Source organism: Lates calcarifer, linkage group LG16_LG22 (assembly GCF_001640805.2).
Source record: "Lates calcarifer isolate ASB-BC8 linkage group LG16_LG22, TLL_Latcal_v3, whole genome shotgun sequence".
Lineage (NCBI taxonomy): Eukaryota > Metazoa > Chordata > Actinopteri > Centropomidae > Lates > Lates calcarifer.
Genome location: NC_066848.1, coordinates 16,476,079 through 16,500,805, shown reverse-complemented (window position 1 = coordinate 16,500,805; position 24,727 = coordinate 16,476,079). Strand labels below are relative to the sequence as shown.

At 41.6% G+C, this 24,727-nt stretch overlaps 1 protein-coding gene across 5 annotated transcripts in view; it reads left to right on the top strand.

The window, feature by feature from the left end:
* The window catches only part of ehbp1 (EH domain binding protein 1), a 133,327-nt gene that overhangs the window by 98,812 nt on the left and 9,788 nt on the right, over positions 1–24,727 (top strand). For all 5 annotated transcript variants that reach the window (XM_051076468.1, XM_018661288.2, XM_018661310.2 and 2 more), the window contains 2 exons: positions 23,312–23,411; positions 24,406–24,479. In XM_051076468.1, the coding sequence (XP_050932425.1) occupies positions 23,312–23,411; positions 24,406–24,479 (174 nt within the window). The remainder of the gene's footprint in view (positions 1–23,311; positions 23,412–24,405; positions 24,480–24,727) is intronic.

Below are 24,727 nucleotides of genomic sequence, written 5' to 3'. Positions count from 1 at the left end.
AAATTGAGCGTACGCACGCACATACACACGCATGTACACTTGGGGAGTTTGTGCGTGTGTGTATTTATGTGTGCACTTGTGAGAGAGAGAATCTTTGAAGCCCCCCGCCCCTCTCTCCCTCCCTCTCGGTTGAATGTTGAGCGACGGAGCGCTGGGTGGATATGAAAGGAGGGGATGGGGGATGAGGGAGGAGGAGGAGGTGGAGAAGGGAGGGGAATGGTGGGTGGAGAGGGAGGGAGAGGGGGAGTGTGTCTCGGGGATGGGAGAAGAAGGGAGACCTCTCTGGGCTGGGGTGATAAGGGAGCCCTTCATGGGGGAAACGATAACTGGGTGTGATAGCGGAGCCCCAGCCGAAGTCTCCGCTGCAGCCGTTTGCCAGCCGCGGCCCCAGCCAGCCAGCCTCCACACTATTGAACAGTGCGCTCAGCCATGCACAGCTACACACATACACACACATACACCCTCCTTCCCCTAGTACATATCTGGCCTTCATTGATATGCTGTATAAGGAAAGACGGGGGTGAGTTGAAGGGAGGAGAGAGGGAGAGGCAAAGAAATGTTTAAAAAAAAAAAAAAAAAAAACACGAGGCAACACAACATGAGCACTGACACAGTTCACAAATCCACGACGACACACACAAATGCTTACACACCCGCGCATACAAAGTGCAATCTGGTTTGGCATACGGAGCCGGATTCGGAAGGTTTTTATTTAAGATTTGGCCGGGGGTAAAGCCTTGTTAAGACATGAGACAGTGTGCCGAGCCAAAAGAGGGGCCTTGGCTCCGTTAAGTCCCTAACTGAAATTGGAGAATAGCATCCCATTTGTGATACTAAACCATCCCATTCCTCACCCAAGAATGCTGCTGAAAAAAAAAAACAGTCCCAGGAAGTGTTAAATTTTGATGTTTGCAAATGTTCTGAAAGTGTAGGTACAGTATTTACTGTAGTAATTTAGTAGCAGCTCTCATGCTCTTTCTGATGTATCAGCGCCTAACTTGGTGGATTTAGCCCCCAAATTCCTAAAAAAGCAACACAGGGGAGGATAGAAGAGGAGGTTTTTAGAAAAGGAAACTGGGGCGGTGGGATTTGTGCTCACCTTCTCCATCCCATTTGGGTCCTGATATCAAGACTATCTCTCCTCTGTTTGTTGTGTTCGCTCTCCTCCTTTTTGCCTCCCTCCCTGCCTCCGTGCCCTCTTCCCCTGTCGGAGCGCATGCCATTGTGTCAATCTGAAGGGCTGTTTTTCCTTCTTCTTCTTCACCCACTGATAAAGCGCCCGCTAGCCAGCAAGACGCCAGGTTATTTACTTCCAAACACCTTCAGCCATAAAGATTTCTCTTTATATAGTTATATAAATATATATATAAAAATATATATACCTGTGGTCCTCTCCTGAAAAATATGATTCACCAGAAAAGGAAGAGGGCGACAACAGGGAGGGCGAGGACAAAATAATAAAAGGATATCACGAAGAGAAATTCATCTTGGATGCTTTTCACCCCCTTATAAACATCAGTGGGGAATGAAATTGAGAAAATGTGGTTTCCACAAATCAACACCCTGACGTCTGGGTGATATAGCACACTGTATATATATGGGTGACATGTATGGTATGTGTTGTACACTAGAAAACAATGACATTTTTCAAGTGCCACATTTGGTCAGTAATTATCATCAAAAGCAATGAAACATGTGGAATTAGCCCATTGGGTGTCAAAATATGTTTGCTGGGAAGGCCATGCTTAGCTGTGAGGCATCAGTCAATATTTAGGGCACCCACAAATTGGCACCAATTCCACACTTGTAGTGCAGCAAGGGGGAAAAACTTGCCACATAATGTTGAGCACATTGCTCACTTCCTCAAAGTGTATTTCTGTTTCCATATCTCATTTTGCAGCACTTATCCCAGAGACTCATCCAATAGGTTATGGATTGTGCCTGTAGGCCAAGGTCTGGAGGCATCAGAGCAAGATGTGCCAGTGACAGGTGGTCACTAAAGTAACCTTTATCACCTCAGCAACTGAGGTCACCTTTCTATAGGCTGTCATAGATGATAGATATTTTTCTCCGAACCCTGAATGTCTGATTGAAGTTGTGGCTGATTGGCTGTAAGCAAAACATCCGGTATTGATCCATCACATCTGACTGGTGCCTGTGCTAGGGGACGTGGTGAGAAATTACCACCAGCTACCAGCAAATGTTGATTTATTTATTTTTGTTCTGCCAGCCACATTTTTGAAAGTCTGCCAATGTCTAGAAGTCCTTTTATTTCCCCAGTATCTACTTACTTATGTGCAAGTGCCTGGTTGAATTATGGACCTACAAAGTCCACAAAACTTCACACAAATCTTGATCAGGACTTTCCTTGGCTGCTGATAAATAATGTGGGGAAGTCCTCCTATAAAGATGAATTGACCATAAATCAGCCTGATTAAACTTCAACAGAACAATCAACATGTAGCAGCCTGTTTTGGGGTTTTTTTTTATGCACAGCACATGTTTGTCAAATGCATTTCTTTAAACATAATGAATATTAATATTAAAATAGCCTTTTTGGCGACACAAGTATGTGGGCACTTGTATGTGTGTTGGACAAAACATTTTTTCACCTACTGTCCAAAACACTCTCCTGTTGTGTGAACTGTCTCATATTGTATCATGTGCTCTCAATAATACAACCCCCGCGTGCTTAAAGATAGATGCTGCCTAAACTTGAGACACAAAGTCCCTACCTTACCTTCTTGTCTGTACTGATGCTGTCTCATGAGACCGGTATCACACCTCAGTAGAAACAGAACTGTGTGTTCCTACCCAACTAAATGTTCTGACTCCCTTGTTCTCCACCTCTCCATTTAATGTCCATGCTTTGTCCAAGGAAAGTTGACTGAGGCGCCTTCTTTCACATATAAGCACACAGTTCTGTGTCCATTAACACAGAGCAGCGTGAGAGAGCGGCCTCAGTTCAACCTCTTTTACTGATGCTTCTCTAGGCCAGGCTGTCATCACCTTCAGACCTCTCTTTGTGACTTAAAGTTAAAAAAAGACACACAAAGACCAATTTCTCAGCCAAGCTATAGTCAACAGTAATTTTAGTTTTCCTACTAAAGCATGTGCTTTTGACATACAAAACATCTACAAACTTGAGTCTACAGTTGCACTTTTCTGTGAAGGGCTTTCTAGAGAAAAGGTCGGCCAGAAATAAAATCTGACGCAACCTTCCAGTATTTTAATTGAGTTGGAGCTCAGATGCGATCTCAAAAAAAGATGATACAGCAACTCCATTGAAAAACTTAAAGGGAGCTGGGGTCAGCATTAAGAAGTAGAGGTGCAGTAAAAGCTGGATGTCACAAATACAAAAGAGAGGAGACTAGCTAGTTTTTATTTAACGATCAGAAATACTTTCGAATTAGGTTTATTATGTGCCTCATTGACTGTTCCCTTATTAATACTTTCATATCTGGCCTGTGTATGTGTGTAGTTTATTCCAAGAAATGTGTTTGTTGCAATTTGTGCAGGCTCTCTAAGCAGGGTGGATGTGCAGAGTAGTCATAATGGTACATATGATCATATGATTCAGACCTCTTGAGGTAAGTTTGGGTGAGCTCAGTGTGTAGTGGTGCTGTGGAAGTGCACGGCACTGCAGGACTGATGGGCAGATGTGAACAGACAGACCGACTGACCCATGACTGATTGTTCATCTCTCTGCTCCACCAGCAGAAAGCCTGGGAAGATCCACTGTGCTCTGCTGGTCCTCAATATGCTTTTCTTTGATATCACATGCTCCTCCTTTGTCATTCCTGCAGCCTTTTCCTCCCTACCCCTCTCAATACACAGTTTGTCATGTTGTCTCTGTATGCATGTATAATATTTCCTACAAGTAATCAGGTCTTTAATAGAATTATTGTTTTTAATTCTTCTCATTTTAAGTAACTTATCCTGTCACTTGTGCCTTCTGAATCAATATTCTCTTCCTTTTTTCTTGTCTTTCTTTTCATGTCTCTCTCTCTCTCACTCCTTCTTTCTCCGTCCTCTCTGTTTCTCTGCATCACTTCTTATTTGCTCCGTTCCTTTTTATCCCTGTGAATCTCTATTTCTCTTTCCCTTCTCTCACCCATGCTCCCCCTTGTCTCCCTCCTTTTTCACACATTTTCCTCTCCTCCACCCCCCTCTCTCCCCGGGTTTGGGCACAATGCAGCTTTCTGCGGCATTTTCTATTACGCCACGGCCCTCCCCAGATGAATCCAAAGTAATTGGGGTGGTTAATTTATTTACTCAGAGGCAGTTCACAGCACATTAAATAATAGAGATAATTGAACAAGAATTGTCAAGTGTCTTCTGATATCAGACACATTACAGGAGGGAGTGTGCATAAAACTCCATTTCTATGCCCCCATTGTTTATGGTAATTAAGTACACAGATTTATTCCTTGGTTGCCTTCCAAGCTTATGGCAAGCGCCATTGTTGTCTTCTATTAATATGTAATCAGTAAATAGTTTAATTTTCTAATCTGCGGTTGGAGAATTCACTTTCTAACAACTCTTAATTACTGGTGGGCTCTAATGAGTCTCGCCATGCTGACGCAGCCAGCCAATCAGAGGCCAGACTCGGGTCGGGGGGGAATTTGAATTCCTGCGACGCCCCCCCTCGACTAATGAACTTGTTATTCTTGCACCACCGGGAGCACTGTCCTTCACACATGCAACATTAGGAGAACATTCACCTCCTGCAACAGACAGATTATTTATAGCAGTTTATTGATTTTATGAGAAGATTATTAGTGCATTTGAACAGAAGCTGAGTATTCATTACAGATACATTATTCATTTTGACTAAATATTATGAAACTTTTGTTAACGCAGTGCTCTAAGAAAAGCAAAAGGGCCTGCACAGATTTTAAAGCTCAAACTTTTGATGGCATCAGTAGAATGTGTTCTATTCCTATTCAGATTTTTAATAGAATTAAGATACCATTCATCATTTGTGTGTTTCTACCGACGCATGTAATGCCTCTGACCTTGGCATTGTTATTTTTCTAAAGGTATTGTTATACAGAAAAACATATCAAACTCTCCTTATTCAATATTCAGCTTGAGGTATGAAGAGGCATTCAGATGCGTCATGTAGCCTTCGCAGAAAATCCCCTTGCCCCTCTTTGAATACATCTCAACCACCCCCTACCTGGCCTCTGCACCTATTTACACACACCTCCCATTTCAAATAGCTATATAACCTGCAACAATGGACGCAATTATCCAAATAATGGCACTTAGCTGCACCGCAAAGCTGCCCCTCACCTACTGCGCATTTGATAAGAGATAAACAAGCAGAGAGAGGAGAGAATGAGTTTTAGCTCTCCCAGATTAACATATGTTTAAAAATTGCACTCGAAGCCGATAAGATTGACACAGGGTTTTTATGGCGCACGCTCCTTTAATCTGCCTTTGTGTCTGCAAGTCGACGAGGGGAGAATGGCACAAGGAGGGATCCAGCAAGAGCTTAATGTACTTTGCACATGCAGCCTATCCTCCTCAGTATCTGAGAAAGGGACAGAACGGACTGTCAATGCCTTCACACTGGGAAGAGCCACTGGCCGCTTTGAGTTGGTTTGTGATTATGTGGAGGATTGCAGAACGTGAACAGCTTAAATGTCAACCTGTGGCTCTAAATCCCAGTTGTCCAAACTACGGCCTGCAGGCATACTTTCATCCATTTAATTGTACTGTCGTTAGTTTTATTATCAGGGATTAAATGTTTTAAGATCACCACTCAGTGCTACATGCACAACTGCCCTCATCTCAGTAAATTTCTTAAAGCATTTTTAGTGCATTTATAAATTCTTACACAGTTGCATATGTTATAAAAGTATGAACATATATGTGTGCACAGTCTGAAGTAGAAATATTACTCTCATATTTTGAAGTTGGAAACTGTAGACAATTGCTTCCTTTCTTCTTTTAGAGCTTTATTCCAGGCTGGTAATGTTTTCACATTTGCCCCAGATCCTCCACTTGTAGTTCTCATACTAATGGCGATTGGGAGCAGGCATCATTGTCTCTGAGTGTGTGTGTTATGTTTATATTTCCTTAGCATCAAGTGAGCCGGCCTCTCACTCTTTTTCCCATGCCTGTCGTCCTAATCCAGCATTGTGGCAGCATCAGCTTATAGTTTGACTAAAGATTTAAGCTGAGCTACGTGAGTGGCATAGGGACGCACACACACACACATATACACACTCACATGCACATCAAGCCCTGCCTTGTCTCGTCGCAGCAACACAAACAGTGTGTGCAGCTTTAAGTATATTATCAGGACCAGTTCTTTTACAAACGTATTGCTGGAGAAGCTTAACATTAATTATTGTAACTTTGGGCAGATTACATCCGTGCCCGCCTTGTAAGCGCAGGCAGACTCATCTTGACCTCCTATACGAGAGCTTAAAGACACAAGAATGGCATTTTACCAACTTTAATGGGATAACCAGTCTAATCTTTCAGCACTGAGAGAAGAAAAAGTGTTTAGACTATAATACCCTCCCCTGTTCACAGACTGAAAGATGGAGGGAGAGAGGTTTTGGTGTTGGCTTTGATCAGTAGTTACTTTGTTTTTCAGGTGCACTGTGTGATTCTCCCTTTTCTCTGCTGCATTTTGTTGGCCTTCTTGCACTTTTGAAAATGAATCGAGTAACATTAAGTTTCACACACAGCTCTCCTCCTGAATCTTCCAATAAAAGTTGATTGGATAATAAACACAGGCTATGCTGAAGGCTTGGCCGCCGTGTGAATTGTGATTGAAAGTGTTGAGCAGAGAGATTGCGACTAGTGTTTATCCATAATCACAGACCCAACTCGTAAGCTAAGCTCATGGCAACTGAGATAGACACAGCTAAAAGAAGATGCGTTCCTTTTTGAAGCCTTTGGTCATTTTCTTGTTGTTGTTGTCAGGGTTACGAAAAGAGCACTCACTTTCAATCGAATGGTTTTGTATTAGACCACAGTGGAATGTGTTTGTGGTCATCTTGAATTCACTTCAGGAAAAAATGCACCATTTTCCCTGTAGGGAAGGAAAGAAATCTAGGGATCACTCCTTTAAAACCCATTGCCTTTTTTCTTGCCTTTGAGGGGACAAAACAAAGGATTTGAGCTTTTTTGTTTTGTGTGTGTGTGTGTGTGTGCGTGTGAGAGACTCCAGGTTCAGCTGGGTCAGAACACAGATTAACCCCACACACAAGCACACAAGCACACACACACACGCACACATACATACATACATACATACATACATACATACGTTCCCATTCCCGCTCATTCACTTAATCTCCTCTGCCATTCTAATGTTTGAACAGCAAAACAATTTAATTAGTCATCTTGCAAGGACTCTGCACAAGCGACCAATGCTGAGCTCCTGCCTCCTTTGCGCTTTCTGTCCCCGCTCCCCTCCAGTCTAGCACAGTGACACCACCCTCACTCCCAGATGTGCACGGCTTTTTTTTTCTGCCTTCTTTTCTCCAGCTCGGTGTCAGCCTTTCATACATTCTTTAACAGTGGGGATGAAAGGGGGATTTTTAGGAAGATTAGGGAACGGGATCCTCTGGGCATTGTCTGAGAATCTTCAGATAAAACGAGCTGGGTGGATGGAGTCAACGGGAGGGAGGGAGTTTGTTGCGATGGAGGGGAAAGGGGTGTAGCTCCTCGCCACAGCCCAGAGCCGAGCAAATTAAATTTGTTTGTAAACTAGAGTAGGAATTATTGTGCGCTACCTCTCTTCTATCACTTGCTTTATTTTTTGTCATATTTGTCTGTTTGCCATTCTCTTTCTTCTTATTTGAGATGATTTTGCCACCATTTTTTTTTCACTTCCTCTTAATCAGTTAAAGTTGTACTCTTTGTGCCAGGCACTCTTTCTTTCCTTAGCCATGTCAGATAGGGCTGATTAACATTTTCAGCAGAGGGGTGAGTAAGTGGGGTTGGTGTGTGGGAGGAGGGGGGTGGCTATTGGAGAGAATTGGGAGGTGGACAATGGCCGCTTATGATAATCTGCTCTTTATTGGAGCATCCCGCCAATGCTTTCATCGGCCGCCTCTCTGCCTGAGACCCCATGCAGCAGCCGGTCCAACAAACCATGCTGCAAGCTGCCAACACATCATCACACACACACACTAAAGTTCCACATTAACAAACAAACTGAATACAGTATGTTCATACATATACACACACCCACAGTGCCGTATGTACCACACTTTAAAAAACACACTGCAGTGTTTTATTTCAGTTTGACTGTCTTGTTTTAGTTCTGTAGTTTAAAACTATCTTTTATATACATTTATTTCAAGGGTTAAATTTTTGGTTTAACGGGAAGCTGTCACATGTTAATCTGTTTCACTCCACCTATATTTTTATTTTCTTGTTTGTTTGATAATGTAAACTTTATCTTGCTTTCATCTCTAATCAGAATTGAAAGTGAAAATTTAATTTAAAAAGAAAGAACTTCTTGCATAGCTCAGATTCATGGGGATGTTTAGTGTCTTTGTGTTTTGTTTTTTTATTTGGCTGATTATTATCTAGTTTACAAACTGCAGCCCAATGACATAATTGAATTTCAACCTTGCAGTCAATTAATCAAGGCTTTTTTATGTTAACGGCTGTGGTAGCACTCAACAATGCAGGTTAATGACAGAGGTTTGGCCAGTAATTACACCATTCACTTGCTAACACAGCTGCTCGCCATGCTACCGTTGTCATCACCCCCCTGCCCATACACACTCCTCCCTATTTCCCATTGTAATGAGCACTCCAGGCTACAAATACCAACAGCTGTCTTTCCCAATACATTTCCATTTAAATATCTATTTAAACACAGCAATTTTACATTGGTGTATTGAATCAAAGCTCAGGCCAGTGGCATTAACAGCCTGGTGCTGGTGTCAGTTGTAATGTAATGCTATCCCAGATTGAAAGGGGAGTGTGGGGGATTTATTTGACACATTTACAAACATTAGGGACAATGTATATTAGGGAGTATTTCACATAGACTTAATTCCTCTTTATCTCTGGAGATTTAAACAGTGCAGAATGTCGTTTTTACTAAAATATTTTTTATTGATGTTGTAAAGGGGGAGGACTGAGTTGTTGCCCTTAAGCAAACCCCTGAGAGGAAGAAGACAGAGACAGGGAATAAAAGTAGTAAAAGGAAGAAATGATTGCGTAACGGAGAGAGACGAGGGGGAAAGAAACTAGTGAATCGTAGCACAGAGACGTAAGAAGGATGACTAATGTTGTTAGCAGAGCCATTACTGGTCCGCAGATTAATTCATTAAGCAAATTCATCGTTCACCTCCCCTCGGCCTCCTGTCACAAGGCGTGTAATATGACACCCCTCAAATTTGTTCTAACATCTACCCCAGGGGGGGTCGACCTCCCCCACCACACACACACACACACACACCCTCCTCCCTCTCTTTGCTAATGGAGCAGGCGGAGCCACTTATGCTAAAAAGATTTCAGCTGTCTGTCAGCAGGTTGAGAGGGGGTCCTCCACTGGGGGTTATCACTGCTCTCCCTCTCTGTCTCTCTCACATACCCACACTTTTTCATTCAGATATTTCCCTACCTGTTTCTCTCTTACTCCTTTACAAAAAAATATAACTACTAACTTTCACTATTAACTAAGGCTTAGTATAGATTTTATATTCTGGAGCCACTACACTACCTGCCATTAGTCTCTGTACTAACACCAAAAATATTTGAGAAATACATTTTTCTGCAGAACTGCCTTTTCATTGAACAAACGAAGACTGAACTCTTAAGTAATAAATGTTCTCCCAACACAAGAAGCTGTACAAGAAGAATATAGGCAACATTTTGATTTAAATCATGAAATATCTTTTTTAACAAAACTGCAAAACTGACCAGACATCTATTGCCTGTTCTCTTCACTTGACAGTTTTGGTGTTTACCAAAAAATATTGCAATCTGATACCTGTCCCTGCTATACCAGTGTGTATTCCTCTACAGCATGTTAAATCTGACTCCCAGCATGGATCAGAATCCCTACAGATTTATGCTGATGTTTGTGTTAAGCTGTCAGCCATCAGCGCCATCAACAGGTACTAAGGTTTACACTAGCACTAAGTCAACTTGTGTTTCCCCATCCTCTAAGCCCCCCAAATGGTTCACACCTCATTGTGTGTGTAAACACATACTCGGGGAACTAAACCACCTGGCTTAACCTTAGCTTAGCCCCACCAAGCCCAGGCTTATCTGCGAGTTTCAACAGTGATTCCATAACACTGCTTTTAGCTCTGTAGCTGCATGTGGCAGGGAGGAAGGCCTCAGTGTTTAGCATGACTTCATAGATATGAGTTGATAGTAGAAACAAGTCACAATCTGGAAATAATGAAAAGTCAGTAAGAAATTTTTTCCTCATGGTTTAGATTACAGCTGGACTGTATGGTATATTCTGGAACATTTTCTCTAATGTGACTACTTTGTTTTTATAGGTTTGTCTGGATTAATTACACCATGGCCAGGGGTGTTTGAGTGTTTTGGTCTGGTTCGATGTTGTTTTTATTGATAACAGTTTTTATTGATAATTGTGATGAGGGTAAATTCAGATCAATCACAGATTCATAATGTTGATACCTTGGTAAATTCAATTTATCATCCAACAGCTTTTCAGGCCTTGTTAATTTCAATTGATTGTGTTTGATTGTGTGAAGCTTTTGATTTCTGTAAGGACTCTTTTTGCAGCAATCAAAACAAAACAAATGACAAATTTCAGCGCAGACTTTAACATATTTAACATCCTGAGCGGGATCCAGCTTGATGGCATTGTAGACCCCCTGTTCATGTGCCCGAGCTAGCTGTACTGATGATGTAACTCCCTCCTACTCCCCTTCAGCCTGGCCACACTCAAGCAGAGCAGTCAGAGGAGAAAACGAACCCAGGGCCTAACAAATACATGAAGGTTTGGTTTAACTAAATCCCACAGATAATGGCTACTGTGTCAAAGACTAAAGATAGCAGGAGGGGTAGTGGATGGAGGGGGGATTACTCCGGCGTTTTGCATCAGTTGCTTTCTGCTGGGTGGCCCTGCTTGTCAAAAAAAAAGAAGGGAGAGATGGAGGGAAAGAGAGAAGGAGAGAAAAGCATTTAACGTGGCACATTGAGAAGAAGAGGGCTCTTAATGCCATCAAAGCAAGGGGGAGAAATCAGCCATTAATTTATTCTGGCCCTCACACACACACACACACACACTCGAGCATGCAGTCAGGCTCACATGTACACACACACACACACACACACACTATACACACACACACACACACACACCATAATACGACCCTTCTGTTGTTTCCTCCAATTGTGGATAATTTCTATAACATCTGGTCCAGGCAAGTCTTGGAAGCCCACCTTGACAAAATGTTTCCACTGATCCTCTTCCCTGTGTTGGTGTGTGAGTATGAGTGTGTATGTGTGTGTGCACTCCTTAAATGATTTGTGTGTGGATTGAATTATAGTCCTGACGTGAGGAGAAATTTTTCACCCTCAGATTCGGGAGGAGGGGCAGATGACTGGGCTATTCATTGGCTGATAAGAACTGATGGAGAGGTTAATAAGCTACACACCCAGGTCATCACAGGCTTTTTACTGGGCTAAAGAGGAGAATGGAGGACGGTGATGATGAGAGGAGGTGTGTGTGGTGTGTGTGTGGTGTGTGTGTGTGTGGTGTGTGTGTGTGGAGGTGTGTGTGTGTGTGTTGGAAGAAGTGCATCTCTTGAGTATCTGTAGTCTTTACTTTTGGCATACCTTTAAAGGTCCCTCAAACTTCTCTTTGCCTCACTGAAATAGCAAAGCACTGACTTTTATGTAGGTGAGTGTGTTAGTTGGTCGGAGTAGTAGGTAGTCACACAGCAGGGACAACAGTTCTTGTATCTATAAATACATGTTGGATCTCTGAAGCATTTATTGTTTATAAATTGTTTAAAATGTTTTCCTACTGGTACAGCGGGTGTAGTTGCAGGGCACCAGAGCCAGTCTGAGCAATGACTTGCTGACATTTGTACTGTCTCATCATGAAGGACCAGGACTACATGATAAACCTGTGCATACAAATAGAAAAATATTTAAGTTTGATTCAGAAAATATCAATTAGAGAGAGAGTAAATTAAAGATTATCTTAAGTGTTTTTAGTCTCTCACAGTGTAATTATATATATGTATTTGTGGCGTAGTTCTGTACTCTTTCTTATTTTTGTGAATGTGAACTAGAAAGTCTCTCACACGTCATTGATTTACATATAAACCCTGTGTCAGTGCTCTGCTTTGCCTCTTACCTGTTGCCATACTCTTCATCACAGTAATAAACACTGCCTTTGGTTTAATAGTTGTCCATTTTGCTGGAATTTCATGTAGTACAGTGTTTTCATTTATGCTTTAGTTTTGTATTAAAATAAATGCATTAAGTTAATCTAAATGTATTTTTAAAAAGGCAAAATAAGGGCTTTTGCTTTCATCTTTTAAGTTGTATGTACACAATAGAAGCATACGCGACCTTTCTCTATGGTAGTATTTTCAGGTTGACAGTACAGCTGATTTGATCATCCCAGACACGTTTTTCAGAACCTGCATGTTGGTGAAATCACCCTGAAGCCTTGTTGCTCCTCCTGCTGCATATCTTCATTTTGTATACCACCTTCTGGGATGTCCCAATAGTTGCTTGATATTTCATTTGCAGTCTCTTAGTGTGGGTGTATAAACAAGCCAAATTTTCGCTGGTCATTGTGCAGACAGGATTTGGCCTGGCACTCAGAACTGAGTAGGACGTCTGTGTATATGTTTGTGTGTTTACTGATAAAGCCTTTGGAAGGAGTTCAGCTGTAGCATAAGCTTCAGTCTTTATGTAATCAACAACCCAAATTTATACATAAATTAGCTACAGGCAACCGATAATGTCAAAGGTAGAATTGCTCCCAACAATTTTAATGTGACTGTAAAGAGTAAGAAAGACATGAGGATATTATCTCAAAAAGAAAAACTTTACTGAGAATGTGTGTGCTTTTTGGTTTTTATGTTATTTGTTTGAACCAGTTCCATCTCTTCACCACATTTTACCACCAAGTCTGTCGTGGCTGTCATTCACAAACACAGCTCAGGCTGCTTTTTTCCCCACAATTCCCCTGTGTAACCTGAGGCTACAAGCAGGCACCCCCACTGAGCAGAAAACAAAACACTCAAACAGAAAAACAGACTAATCTCTCTTTCCCTCACTCAATCTCTCTCCCTCTCTCTCTTTCTCTCACATAGACGCATTGTCTGTTTTAGCAGTGCTGCCGTTGGATACTCAGCTTAGTACAAAAATTCCCCTTAACTGAACTGAATCTTGACCATTTTTCAGCTTTTTAAGCATCATTAGGACTTAATACATATATAAAATAGAGCACTCCATTAATGGCTGATCCTTTACATGTTTAATGTTACAGTGGGAGCTGTAGAGTAAGGTGAACCATCTTCAAATGAGTTTTAACAGGTGGAGCTGAGGATGTTTTCCCAGTGAGCATCACTGCTGATGCTGAGGTGTCTGATTAAAGAAACTCTCCCATTTTGTGTTGTATCTCTGAAGCCTAATAGAAGCCAGCCCCCAAAGGTCCAAGCAAAGGCTCTCATTTCTGAAGAATAGAAAAAGACTCCAAGCAGGACCCTAGCATGGGGTCTCTCCTCCCTCCTCTCCCCCTTCATACCTCCTCTTGTCCCAGAGCTAATAGGGAGGCACCAGGCGCCTTTCCTGCTCCCTATCACCCACTCACCTTAATAATAAAAGAGAGCCCCCTGTGGAAAGGAGCTAGCATGAGCTGGTGAAGATCACGCTGTTAATAGGATGATGCCTTTTTGCCTTTTGTCATGAGATTATGAACGGGGATAGCCTCTCCTCGCCTCTCCTCTCTGCTCCTCCACTCTTCTTTACTCTTCCCACACACAGCTACAGGCATCCTGGAGGGCCCCGTTGAGTTGGAGTGGAGACAGGCGTAACCGAGGCTTTGTTCCTCTGCTTGTATGGTAAAAGGCTCGCTAATGAAATACCTTTTAGGGGGTATCGGCAGGTGAGCTCCCCAATCAGACGTTTCAGCAAAAACACACACAGGCGTACGTACGCTCACATATTCTCTGTCTCCTCTCATCTGCCCCCTCTTGCTATATTAATTACCTGAAGTGCTCTGGCCTTGCAAAAAGCTCTCGATTCTGCCGCTCTCCTCCTTCTCTTCATCCACCACGACAGCCACAACGGCCTAAGCTAGCCTAAAGTGGGGGGTGCAACAGAAAAGGGAGGATGATAATAGTAGTAATGAACGCGGGTGACAATAATGAGAAAGGTAATTGAGAAATCGTGTATGGCAGGCCCCCTGATTTTCCTTTTCCAGCCCCAAGCTAAGTGGGGACAGGTTGAAAATCATCTTATTTAGAGCTCAGTTAAATGGTTCTTGTAGAGCGTTGGAGAGAGCAGGGATTTCTGACGCCAAAGCTAAAGCGACTTGACAAGCATGGAGTGGTGATACAGCGGCCTAATGGGTTAGGGAGTGTTTAAAGTTGCTGGTGGCGTCAAAGACTGTGATTTTTTCTTTCCTCTTTTAATTTCTTATTGACATTGAGTGACATGGTCAAAACAGCCTGTGCTGCACTGTTAGGATTATTGTTAAACACCTTAATGCTTCACTGCTGTTCTTTTCTTTTCCAGTCTGCTCACTTTGATTGTTTTCTATTGTCTGTGTTTCTGTACATATGGATGTGAGAAATCGCTCCCTGTAGGACTACATGTGCATCAAAGACTGGCTTTTTTGATCATCGAGCATATCTGTTTGTATATTCTCCTTCTGCTTTTCATGTTTACTTTAAGTCCCTGTTACCTGTATTTTTTTGTTTGCGTGTGCGTTTGTGGACTCATGTTTGCCTACCTTTCTCTTACGTGTGTGTCTTGTCTGTTTCCTCCTGGCCTTCTCACCCAGGCTGTGATAGAGACAGGGCGGTCTAGGCTTTAACAGACAGAGGCTGCCTCCACCAGCCCATAGTCTGCCACTCTCTGATAATGTTTATTGATTTGTAGCAAAAACACAATTTGATGGAGTGGGAGGAGGAGGGAGGGGGAGGGAGGAGATGTGTATGTGGGGGGATGAGTTGAGTAGGAGTGTATTTGTGTGATTGTCACGGCTTGGCTGGTTCTGCCAGACAAACAGAGAAATACTGCAGGAATGGCATTTGTTTTTCTCTAATCTGACCCCATTTTAGTCCCTTTGTTTGATAGTCAATTAAAGAATGGAATACTTTAGTACAATTCATAAATGCACATTTAATTTATTTAATTAAAATGAGAAAGTAGAGAAAGTTAAAAGGGGAGAAGAGCTAAATTAGGAGTGAGAGAAAGAGAGCTGCATAAATGACTTCTGTTATGCAAATACACTCTTCACCTCTCTGTACATATAACAGAAAGTGTGTGTTTTGGAGTGTGGTGTGTGCACAAAGTGAAGCCTCCTAATATGAACATTTCATCTCCAGAGTCAGTCTATTATGTGAACTCTGTTTGCCCGAGCCCCCACCCCTCCTTAGTCTCTGGGGTGGAGGAATGAGAAGTGTCTGGAGGTTGTTCTACTGTTAGCTTTGAGGTCAAACATATTTGCCCAGGGTTGTGTGTGTGTGTGTATTTCTGTATAGCTAGGATAGTCAGCAGGAGAGAGTGAGGAGGTGTGAATGTTTAAAAGAGAGGAGGATGAGAGGAGGAAACATAATAGCATGACGAACCTATCATCTGTTTAAAATGGTCTCTGAACACAAATGTTCAAACAGTGACATGATAGAAGATGCATATGTACACTACCCTGCTCATTAAAAAAGGCTTTGGCAGTCCTACTCACTACCATCCATAGTTCCTCTTCCCCTGAAACAGTGCTCAAATTAGGGCTGTGTGATAATAGCACTCACTTTTGCAAGATATTACCAGTACTAATAATAAGAAAATACTCACAAGACAAAAATCTAGGTCTTATCTCTGGCTACAATAGCAAATACTTTGTGCCTCCCCAGTTGCAGTTTTATTAAGATAATGATGAAACAGTTATATTTATCCTGAATGTATCTGCAAAAAGTTTATTTAATTTGTTTTCCTACAATATCTGCTAATAGCAGTGATTAACATTTTTGCGGTTAAGTCTAGGCACTCACCACATTTGTTTATGGCTAGGGTTAGGGAAATTGTGGTCTTGTTCAAATACTGGAAAAGTCAACACTTACTTGATGCACAAGTCTTTACCTAAACTTAACCAAGGTGTATCTGTTGGCTACACCTAAACACACACGGGATTTAGGATGCCAACCCTAGTCTCAGGTGTCAAAGTATCTTTGGCACCTCCCAACCACATATGGTACACACACAGGCTTTATTATGTCTGCAGGCTAGCATATTGTGTACAGTGGATTTAGCATTTTAAATTAATATTGTTTGCATCATTGTTCATCAGTATCAGGCTAACCATTGAGTTAGTGGAGAGACAGAAGGGCATTTTACAGATACTGAGGCGCAGCTCTGCCTTGGTTTTACCAAGACATGATCAGTTTACTGTGGTTAATACACTTAGTAATTAGAAACAAATAATTATGCAGCCTCACTTATGATTATGAAAAAGACCCAATTCACCCGTCTGCCCCCATCAGTCACATCCCACTCCTGCTTCTCCTGCTCTCTCCCCTACCGCCACCCCTTTTGTAAGTTGTAAAGCAAGCAGTGGTTGACAAATGACACCGGTGGAAAAGGCAGTCATTGTGCCTCAGTGTGAGAGGAGGTTTTTTTTCTCTCTTTCTTTCTTTTTTCTTATTTTACTTTTCTCCTTTTGCTATCCGGGGGGGAGGGAAAGAGGTGAGTGTGAATCGGTTAATGTGTTCCATTCATCAGACATTATACACAGGTTCAATAAAGCAGGAATCTGCTCTATATGCTGGGACCATTGTGCCATTGAGGGCAGCAAAAAAAGGCCTCGTACCAGCCTCCCTGGAAAAAAATAGCCCTCAGCACCACTCCAGTAGAGAGCAGAATAGAATAGAGGAGAGCAGGAGAAATCACATGTGCAGTGTAGAGCAAAGATTGGGGGGGGTAGATGGTTTAATTCTTACACATATCACAACTGTTGAAATGTTGCTGAGTCGGGAATTGTGACAACTGTTGCATTCAGTCTACATTACTTTATATAAGAGCCACATCTGAACAAAATGTGATTCTGCTTTTTAGTGAGCACCAACTGGAGGAAAGGTTAAATGTAGAGATAAGGGAAATTTGGTTTGACTGATTTTGCCATAAATTAAAATCTCCTCCATGAAAAAACAGACCTACTGCAGGTTTTAGATTAGGTTTCTGGCCAAAGCTGAATTTGTGAGCGCTCTGACCTTTCCTGCTTACAAACGACACTCCCAGTTTCTCTCTGTCTCCTTCCTAACAAGACACTCCTCTACTCACATTAATTAAATCAAGTCTTCAGTAGACTACTTACGCACAATTCCTCCCCTCCGGTCCTCACCATAGACCTCTCTGATTAGGCCGGCCCCTGTCATGCATATTCACATCGCTGCAGTGACAGCCTTTTAACGAGCTCTTACCTAATCACAGGAAACAATGTTCATCCTGTTCTTTTTATTCCCTCTTTTCTCATTTCCTTTCATGCGTCTTTGGCTTTCATCTTCCCTGATCCCCGCTGATATCAGACGGGCTTGACGCTCGGATGGAGAGAACGATGGGAGAGTGTGGCTCGTCCCTAAATAAACTGCAATTCAGAAAGTGACTTGGACACAGAAGAGAAGTTCAGCTCTATCTCCTCCCTTTCCCTCCTCCTCTTCTTTCTCCTCCCCCCACGCCTTTTTACATGTCCGATAGACAAATTGGATTAGTAGCTATTGGATTAAATGGCAAAATGGTGGGATAAGAAATGAGATGAACGTGCTGTGATCACAGCTTTTAATGTTTTTCCTCTTTCTGTCTCATTCATTTTGCCCTGTTATCCAAGCTCGCTCCTTCAAGGCACAAATAGAAGACATTTCTCAAAGGAAGACAAATGTAGGGTTTCCTGCTTATTCAGTTGCCAGACTTCATAATAACGAAACAAATACCTATAGATTGTCTCATTACTGGAAGGTCAAAGTATCAAACCTTGAAACTTTATCAGTTAGTTCAATGATAGAAAATGAATTTACAACAATTTTTTATCATCGGTTTATCTGTTATCCATCATCTATCAAACAAAATTGATAAATATTTGCTGTTTCCAGCTTCTCTATTATGAGGATTTTCTACCTTTCTCTCTTTTATATCTTTGTAAATTAACTCCCTTTGGGTTTTGAACTGTTACTCGGACAAAATAAGCAATTTGAAGATATCATCATGGCCTCTGGGAAATTGATGAAAAGATTCATTAAACAAATAATTAATCATGAAAACCAGTCTTACTGCAACAGTGCAGTTTTTGGTAGATGCTTTAGTCCCAGCATTTGAGGATGACACTTCAAACTTTATTGCTAGCATCAGACTCTTAGTATTAGCAGAAGCTTTGTATTTGCTTTACATATTCTCAGGTCCCCTTCATGCTGTATGAAATATAACATAATGAACTGACTTATTGCTGGCCATCTTAGCAAATGAAAACAGTCCATTGAAAATGCAGTCAAGTCCATCAGTATTTACTCACTACAACTACATGCATTTAGTGACACCTAGCATAGTACCAGTACACACTAAATGAAAAACCAGAGCAGGCCACCAGCAGCAGCAATTTGACCACCTCAGGGTGGGTTTCATTATTCCTATCTACGCTGAATGGAACAGTGGCCAAGATAACTATCTTAATCTTATTTGGCTATAGAGGCTCACTCTGTTTTCTCTCCGTTTTATTCTTTATTTTTCTCTATCTGTGCCCCTCATATGGATGCATATAAACACACTGACCCATGCTGTCCAGCCTTTTCTCTCTCTCTTTTTTTTTTTAACGTCTAAAGGATAAGAGACTCACACCGCAGTACATGTCATTATATCCTGGTTGTGCTCTTGTGTGTGAGACAGAGAGAGTGAAACAAGAGAAGAAGGAGACAGGCAATCAGATAGAGGGGTTGTCGGGATGTGTGTATCAGTTGTATCTTGCCTGTGAGTGTGTGTATGTGTGTCTAAGTTGATTGTATCTTGTGTATTTCTCACCATCGCAGCCACACTGATAGCTGAGGTAACACTAAACATGATATTAATGACGATAAAGTTTCCCACAGGAAGGGAAACCCAGTGTATCTCCATCAGACATATTTCACTAATCCTTTGATGTCCTGATCAAACATTGTACCAATGCCAAATTTATTGCTTCAGTCTCAGTAGATTTTGGCCTGTTTCTGGTCTGCCCTGCTCTGTGTTGAGCACTGAGAAATGGCGTGTAAGGCAAGCAGCAAGACCCAGAATGCAACCTGCCAAACCGCCAGATGCTTTGATCCAAGATGGCCCCCCGAGAGCCAGCATGGATCCACAGTGTCTCAGAGCCAAGGCTGGATTCGGTGTTAATGCTCCTTGCCAGGGATATTTACACCATTTGTCTTCATACAACACAACGTTCAGCAGTTTTTTTCTCTGTTGTTGTCACTCTCAACATATGCCATGTGGTGGACGCACTCATTACAGTGGATACGTTTTTAGAAAAAAGGTTGTCCCAATGGGAATTGGACCCCCAACCCTGCATTAGAGCCTTAATTTATGCAGTGGGCAGAGTTCAGCTCTTCAGTAATCTAAATGTATTAAAAAAAAAAAAAAAAAACAGGAATTGCTTTTAATGAATTTGATTGATTGCAATTTAAATATATATATATGGGTTTGGACAAAATGAGATGGCCATCTCAATATTTTCTGACATTTTAGAGAGAGAATAAATATATATTAGTTATGAAAATAATTGTTAGTTGCTGTCCAGTATTAAACAGGCACTAACTTATAATTTTTTATATTACCAGTATTCAATTTTTGAATGTTATTCCCAAAACAACAAAGTTTGATCTCAAACGCAACATTTGTGCACATCCGCTTCTTTGCAGCTGTGAACTGTACAATTTGTCTAGTATTTTATTTTAACAGGTAGTAAAGAGTTGTGGCTCCCAATTATAAATAAATGGATGTAACTGTACTTAGTCAGACAAACTGCAGACACACCTCTGTCTCTTTAAGAGCCATGTAGCATCTGGAGGTCAGAGTTCAATCCTGGAGAGGTTGAGTGAAGAGAGGAGGATGCTGAGCAGCTGTCAAGCGTCCTGCGCCACTCGTCCTGCCTCCATCCTTCCATCTCCTCCTCTCTTTCTCTGTCTTGAAAATGCTCACCTGCTTGCCCTTATTCCCTCCTCCACTCCTCCCCCTCCCCCACCTCCAGTTATCCCCTTTTCACTTCCACTTTCATCATTTCCCCCTCTGTCTATCTCTTGTTCATCTCTCCCTTTCTCCTTCCTTCTACCCTTCCTTCCCTTCTTTTTTCCTCCCTTACTGTCCTTTATCCTTCCTCTCCTACCTTTCCTCTGACCTTCCCGCCTTTCTCTTCCCTCTCCTCCTATCCTTTCTTCACTCCCTTCTCCTCCCCTCTCTCCTTTCATAAAATGCGGCTGGTGGTTGGCTGGTAGCTTCTGGCTGGCTAGCGGTGGGGGATATAGCTTTATAATCCCCCCTCGTCTTCTAGCCCGCCTCGCCACAATGTCACAGGAGCTTAATATTTGCCATTATTATTTGCTTGTTTTATTTGACTTCGAGGCAGCACAATGACCTGTCAGCGCCGGCTTTATCCCCCCTCCGAGTGTCATCCGTTTCAAAGTTGACTACAGTAATCCACGAGCCCCCGATTCCACTAAATCCTGAAGCTTTCTTTCATTCGCGCATTCTTTTTTTTCCCTCTTTCTCCCCTCCTCTCCGCTCCACCCTCCTAAATGAAATTACATACATCTGCTGGCTCAGAGTATCACAAATGTCCACACACTCACCGGTGTCCGCGCACACATCCACGCGCCTGCCTTTTGTCGTCAATGACGCAGCGGCCCAGTACTCCCTCTCCTCTGCCATGAGCAGTGGTGTGTGTGTTTGACAGAAAAAGACACATTTCTCCTAGTTTTCTTTGGTTCTGAGCAGCTCAGTCAGTTGCTTTTGCACAGATGCAAAGTGCACAGTGATAATATTCAGGTGCTCGTGTGTTTTTAGTTTTGCTAAATGTTTTGCTCATGTAGTTGGTTTATTCTGTTATTCAGAAAGCACCTGTATAATGAGATTAAAAGTCTACATCACTGATGTTTGAATCCATTAGAGAGAATAAGTGCAAAAGCCACTTTTTTCAATTCTCTTGGGAATGCTGTCTGTATATTAGAAAAATATGAAAACAATATAAAATATCAAAACTCGGCATATGTGTTTTTCCTTCTCTGTAGAGTACAACAATGCCTTTCTTATTATTTAGAGGACCACCAATTAATAAGTGGTGTGAAATGTCGTCTTAGTGTTAATTCTGTTATGATGCCTGTCGTGGCTTCCCGGCTATTAAACCTTCCTCTTGAGAAAGGGAGAAAAAAACAGTGAGAGATAATAACATAAGCCCTAAGACGATCTTTCATCTTGCGTCCTCTGTTTTCATCCATTTCTCCTCCTCACAGACGTACTGAGTGTCAGATTAATGCTGCTGTCGCTGTTAAACTAGCCTCTAGTGCCACAAAGCTTATATCCCAAATCTAGACATAAACAGTGCTAAGTGAACTGACCATACTGGAGTGTATTTGCACAAAAGCAAAATATACAAGAGATCTGTGTAGAAGAGATCAGTCATAATGAATAAATTATATTTACATTTTGAATACACTTCATAAAAAGTATTATTTCAAAACAGCAATTTGAATTGAATAGTATTTTATAACACCCTACTTGTCATTTTTAGAGCACTGACATTCGTCTTCATCTCTTTTAATCTGAAAAGACTACTCCACTGATAATGTTTAATATTATAAGTTCATTTTAGATTCCACTGTTAATGATAGCAGAATAATAGTATTAGGGAAATAATGTAACATACATTTAAAGGCTCGACCCTGTTATTTTAACTGTGTTAATTTGATGTAAATTCACATATATGATTGAAGGTTTTGTCATAATAATACAAAACCAACATTTTGTGTCTCTTAACCGTCCAAAATTAAGAGCTTGCCAACCACACTCTTGTTTTAAAAAGGCATTGAACGGCACCAGAGGACTTTAACAACTTAGATTTCATTGTTTCCTCTTGCTGGTCTCTCCTTCCAAACATGTAAATCAGTTTGGGAGTGATAGAAGGTTTGAATCCTGTGCACTGCAGTAAAATAATTCATCAATAACTAGTCTTCAAATCTCAGAAACTACAATCCAAATTATTATTTTAAATCATCATTCTGAGGAGGCAAGCAGATACCTAGTTGATGCCAAACTGACAGGCCCTTTTCTAGTCGTTATTCCAGGTCAAACATGACCAACTCTTCCTGTTTCTGTTATGTGGCTAACATTTGAAGGTTTCCATTCGATGTGCTGTGTCCATATCAGTTGTGCGCATCCCATTGTACCTTGTAAGTAAGTTACAGCATAGAGCTTTAGCCCCAGGCGTGGGCGAAGCTTACATTAGCCATGCATCTGAGCCTTGCTAGCTCTCCGTGTGTTGAGCAGGTATTACACTAAGCGTTGGAGAGTCCCAGAGACGTGTTTTTTTGAAGGCCCGCTGAGTGATTGGTGGGATATGTATTGCCCTACAGTGAGAAGCTCCACTCTGTAAAGGCGCTCGACGGTAATCGCTGAGTTAATCCCGCCCCGGTTGAAGCCATATTGACGTTGTGAAGACATGGTGTGAAGTGTGAATGTTTACACAAGGAATATAAGCAAGCCGTGTATTTACACATGCACACATACACACACATAAATATCTGGTGGACACACTGACTCTGCAGTGGCAAAAGACTTAACTGAGTCATTTATCTACCTCATCTCTTTCATGTGTGTATGCTTGTATGCTCATATACACTGTATGGTCTAATTTTGTTACTTACAGACACAGTCAATAGTAGAAAATAACCTTTCATCTATTAAGCTCAATCTACTATAATTGATGTAGTTATACTCTAACTGTGCATTAAACAGTCAACAACAGTCTATGGTTTTTAAAAGGGTGGGAGGAAACAGCTGAGGAATAAATATGAGCAGCTTTTGATATTATTGAATTTACTATCATGTGTGTAACTGCTTATTTTTCTGTGTGTGTGCTCTCCAGGAAACAACAAGGAAGAGGAGGAGGCCATGATGCAGGAGTGGTTCATGTTGGTAAACAAGAAGAACGCTCTCATCAGAAGACAGAACCAGCTCTCTCTGCTGTATGTATCCTATCATCATGTCCTTTTTTATGGTCTAATGAAAGAATTTTCTATGATTGGAAACAGCTAGGTGGCCTCTATTAGCACCTGTTTGTGTTTCTAAATTATTACTTTTTTTTTTTGCACTGAGAATCAGCACACTTCTATTTAAGCATTAGATCAAAATCATTGAAGCTACATGGGGGGGTACTTATCACTCCATTCACCTCCTCTGTCTATCCACTCATTGATTTACATGTGGACGAAATATGAAATCAATAGAAATGTGTCGATCATCACTCTATTGCTAGTCTCTTTGTATGTGGTCAGCTGCGACAGGTGGAGACACGTGCACACACACACACACATGCAGGCTGCCTTTTTTCTTCATTTGCAGCTGTTGGGATTTCAAAGTGTGCAAGGAGGAGAGATTGAAGTATTCATAATCACATTATATCGTGGGAAAGGGGAGGCTTTTAAAGTGGCCAATTGACAGAAGGGCTGATTATTAGCCCTTTCTGCTCTCTCTTTGTGGAGGCGAAAAGAAAAGGCGCCTGTGAAGGACAAATTCTATTAGGGACCGAATTAGCTCATTTTTTAATATGGCGGAAAGAGGAAAGAATTCAATTTGTGCTGCATGCACACACACAAACCACATATGCCCATGCATACACACAAATACAGGGCCACACACACTCATGGCATGTCCTCAGATATGCATTTATTTCTTTGTTGTTTTCATGTTATCCATTTTCACCACTTTTCTCCTCCCTTTATTTTCCTTTTTCTTTCCTCACACACAAAAACAGACATTCACCCAGGGCTGTGTGAGCGCAGTATGTGTATCAGTTATGTGCAGTAGATTAATGTGAAGCCAGAGAAGGTTCAGGCGAGTAGCTGAATCGATGTTTATTGCAGGTTTCTTTAAGTGCTTAATGATTTAGTCATTAACATATTGATGAACTTTGTTGTGTGTCTGTGTTTTTTTCCTCTCTCTCCCTCTAACTTGCCACAGGGAGAAAGAGCACGATCTGGAGAGACGCTTCGAACTGCTGAACAGAGAGCTGAGAGCCATGCTGGCCATCGAGGGTAAGAGACACACTCTCTCAGTGAGGCTGCTGAGGTCTTGGATTTTAATATGTCGACAGGTATCAGACAGGAGAGATATTTAGATCTATTTCTCTGTTTTGCTAAGCAACAACATCTTACTTTCAGCATGTCAATTTAGTTCAAATGTCAGACTAATTTTGTGCCATTAGATGAATTTTGACAATCAAACAGTTCCACTTTAAATAATTAAAAAAGGTTTCACTGCTGAGTTCAAATAGTGTGCTGCA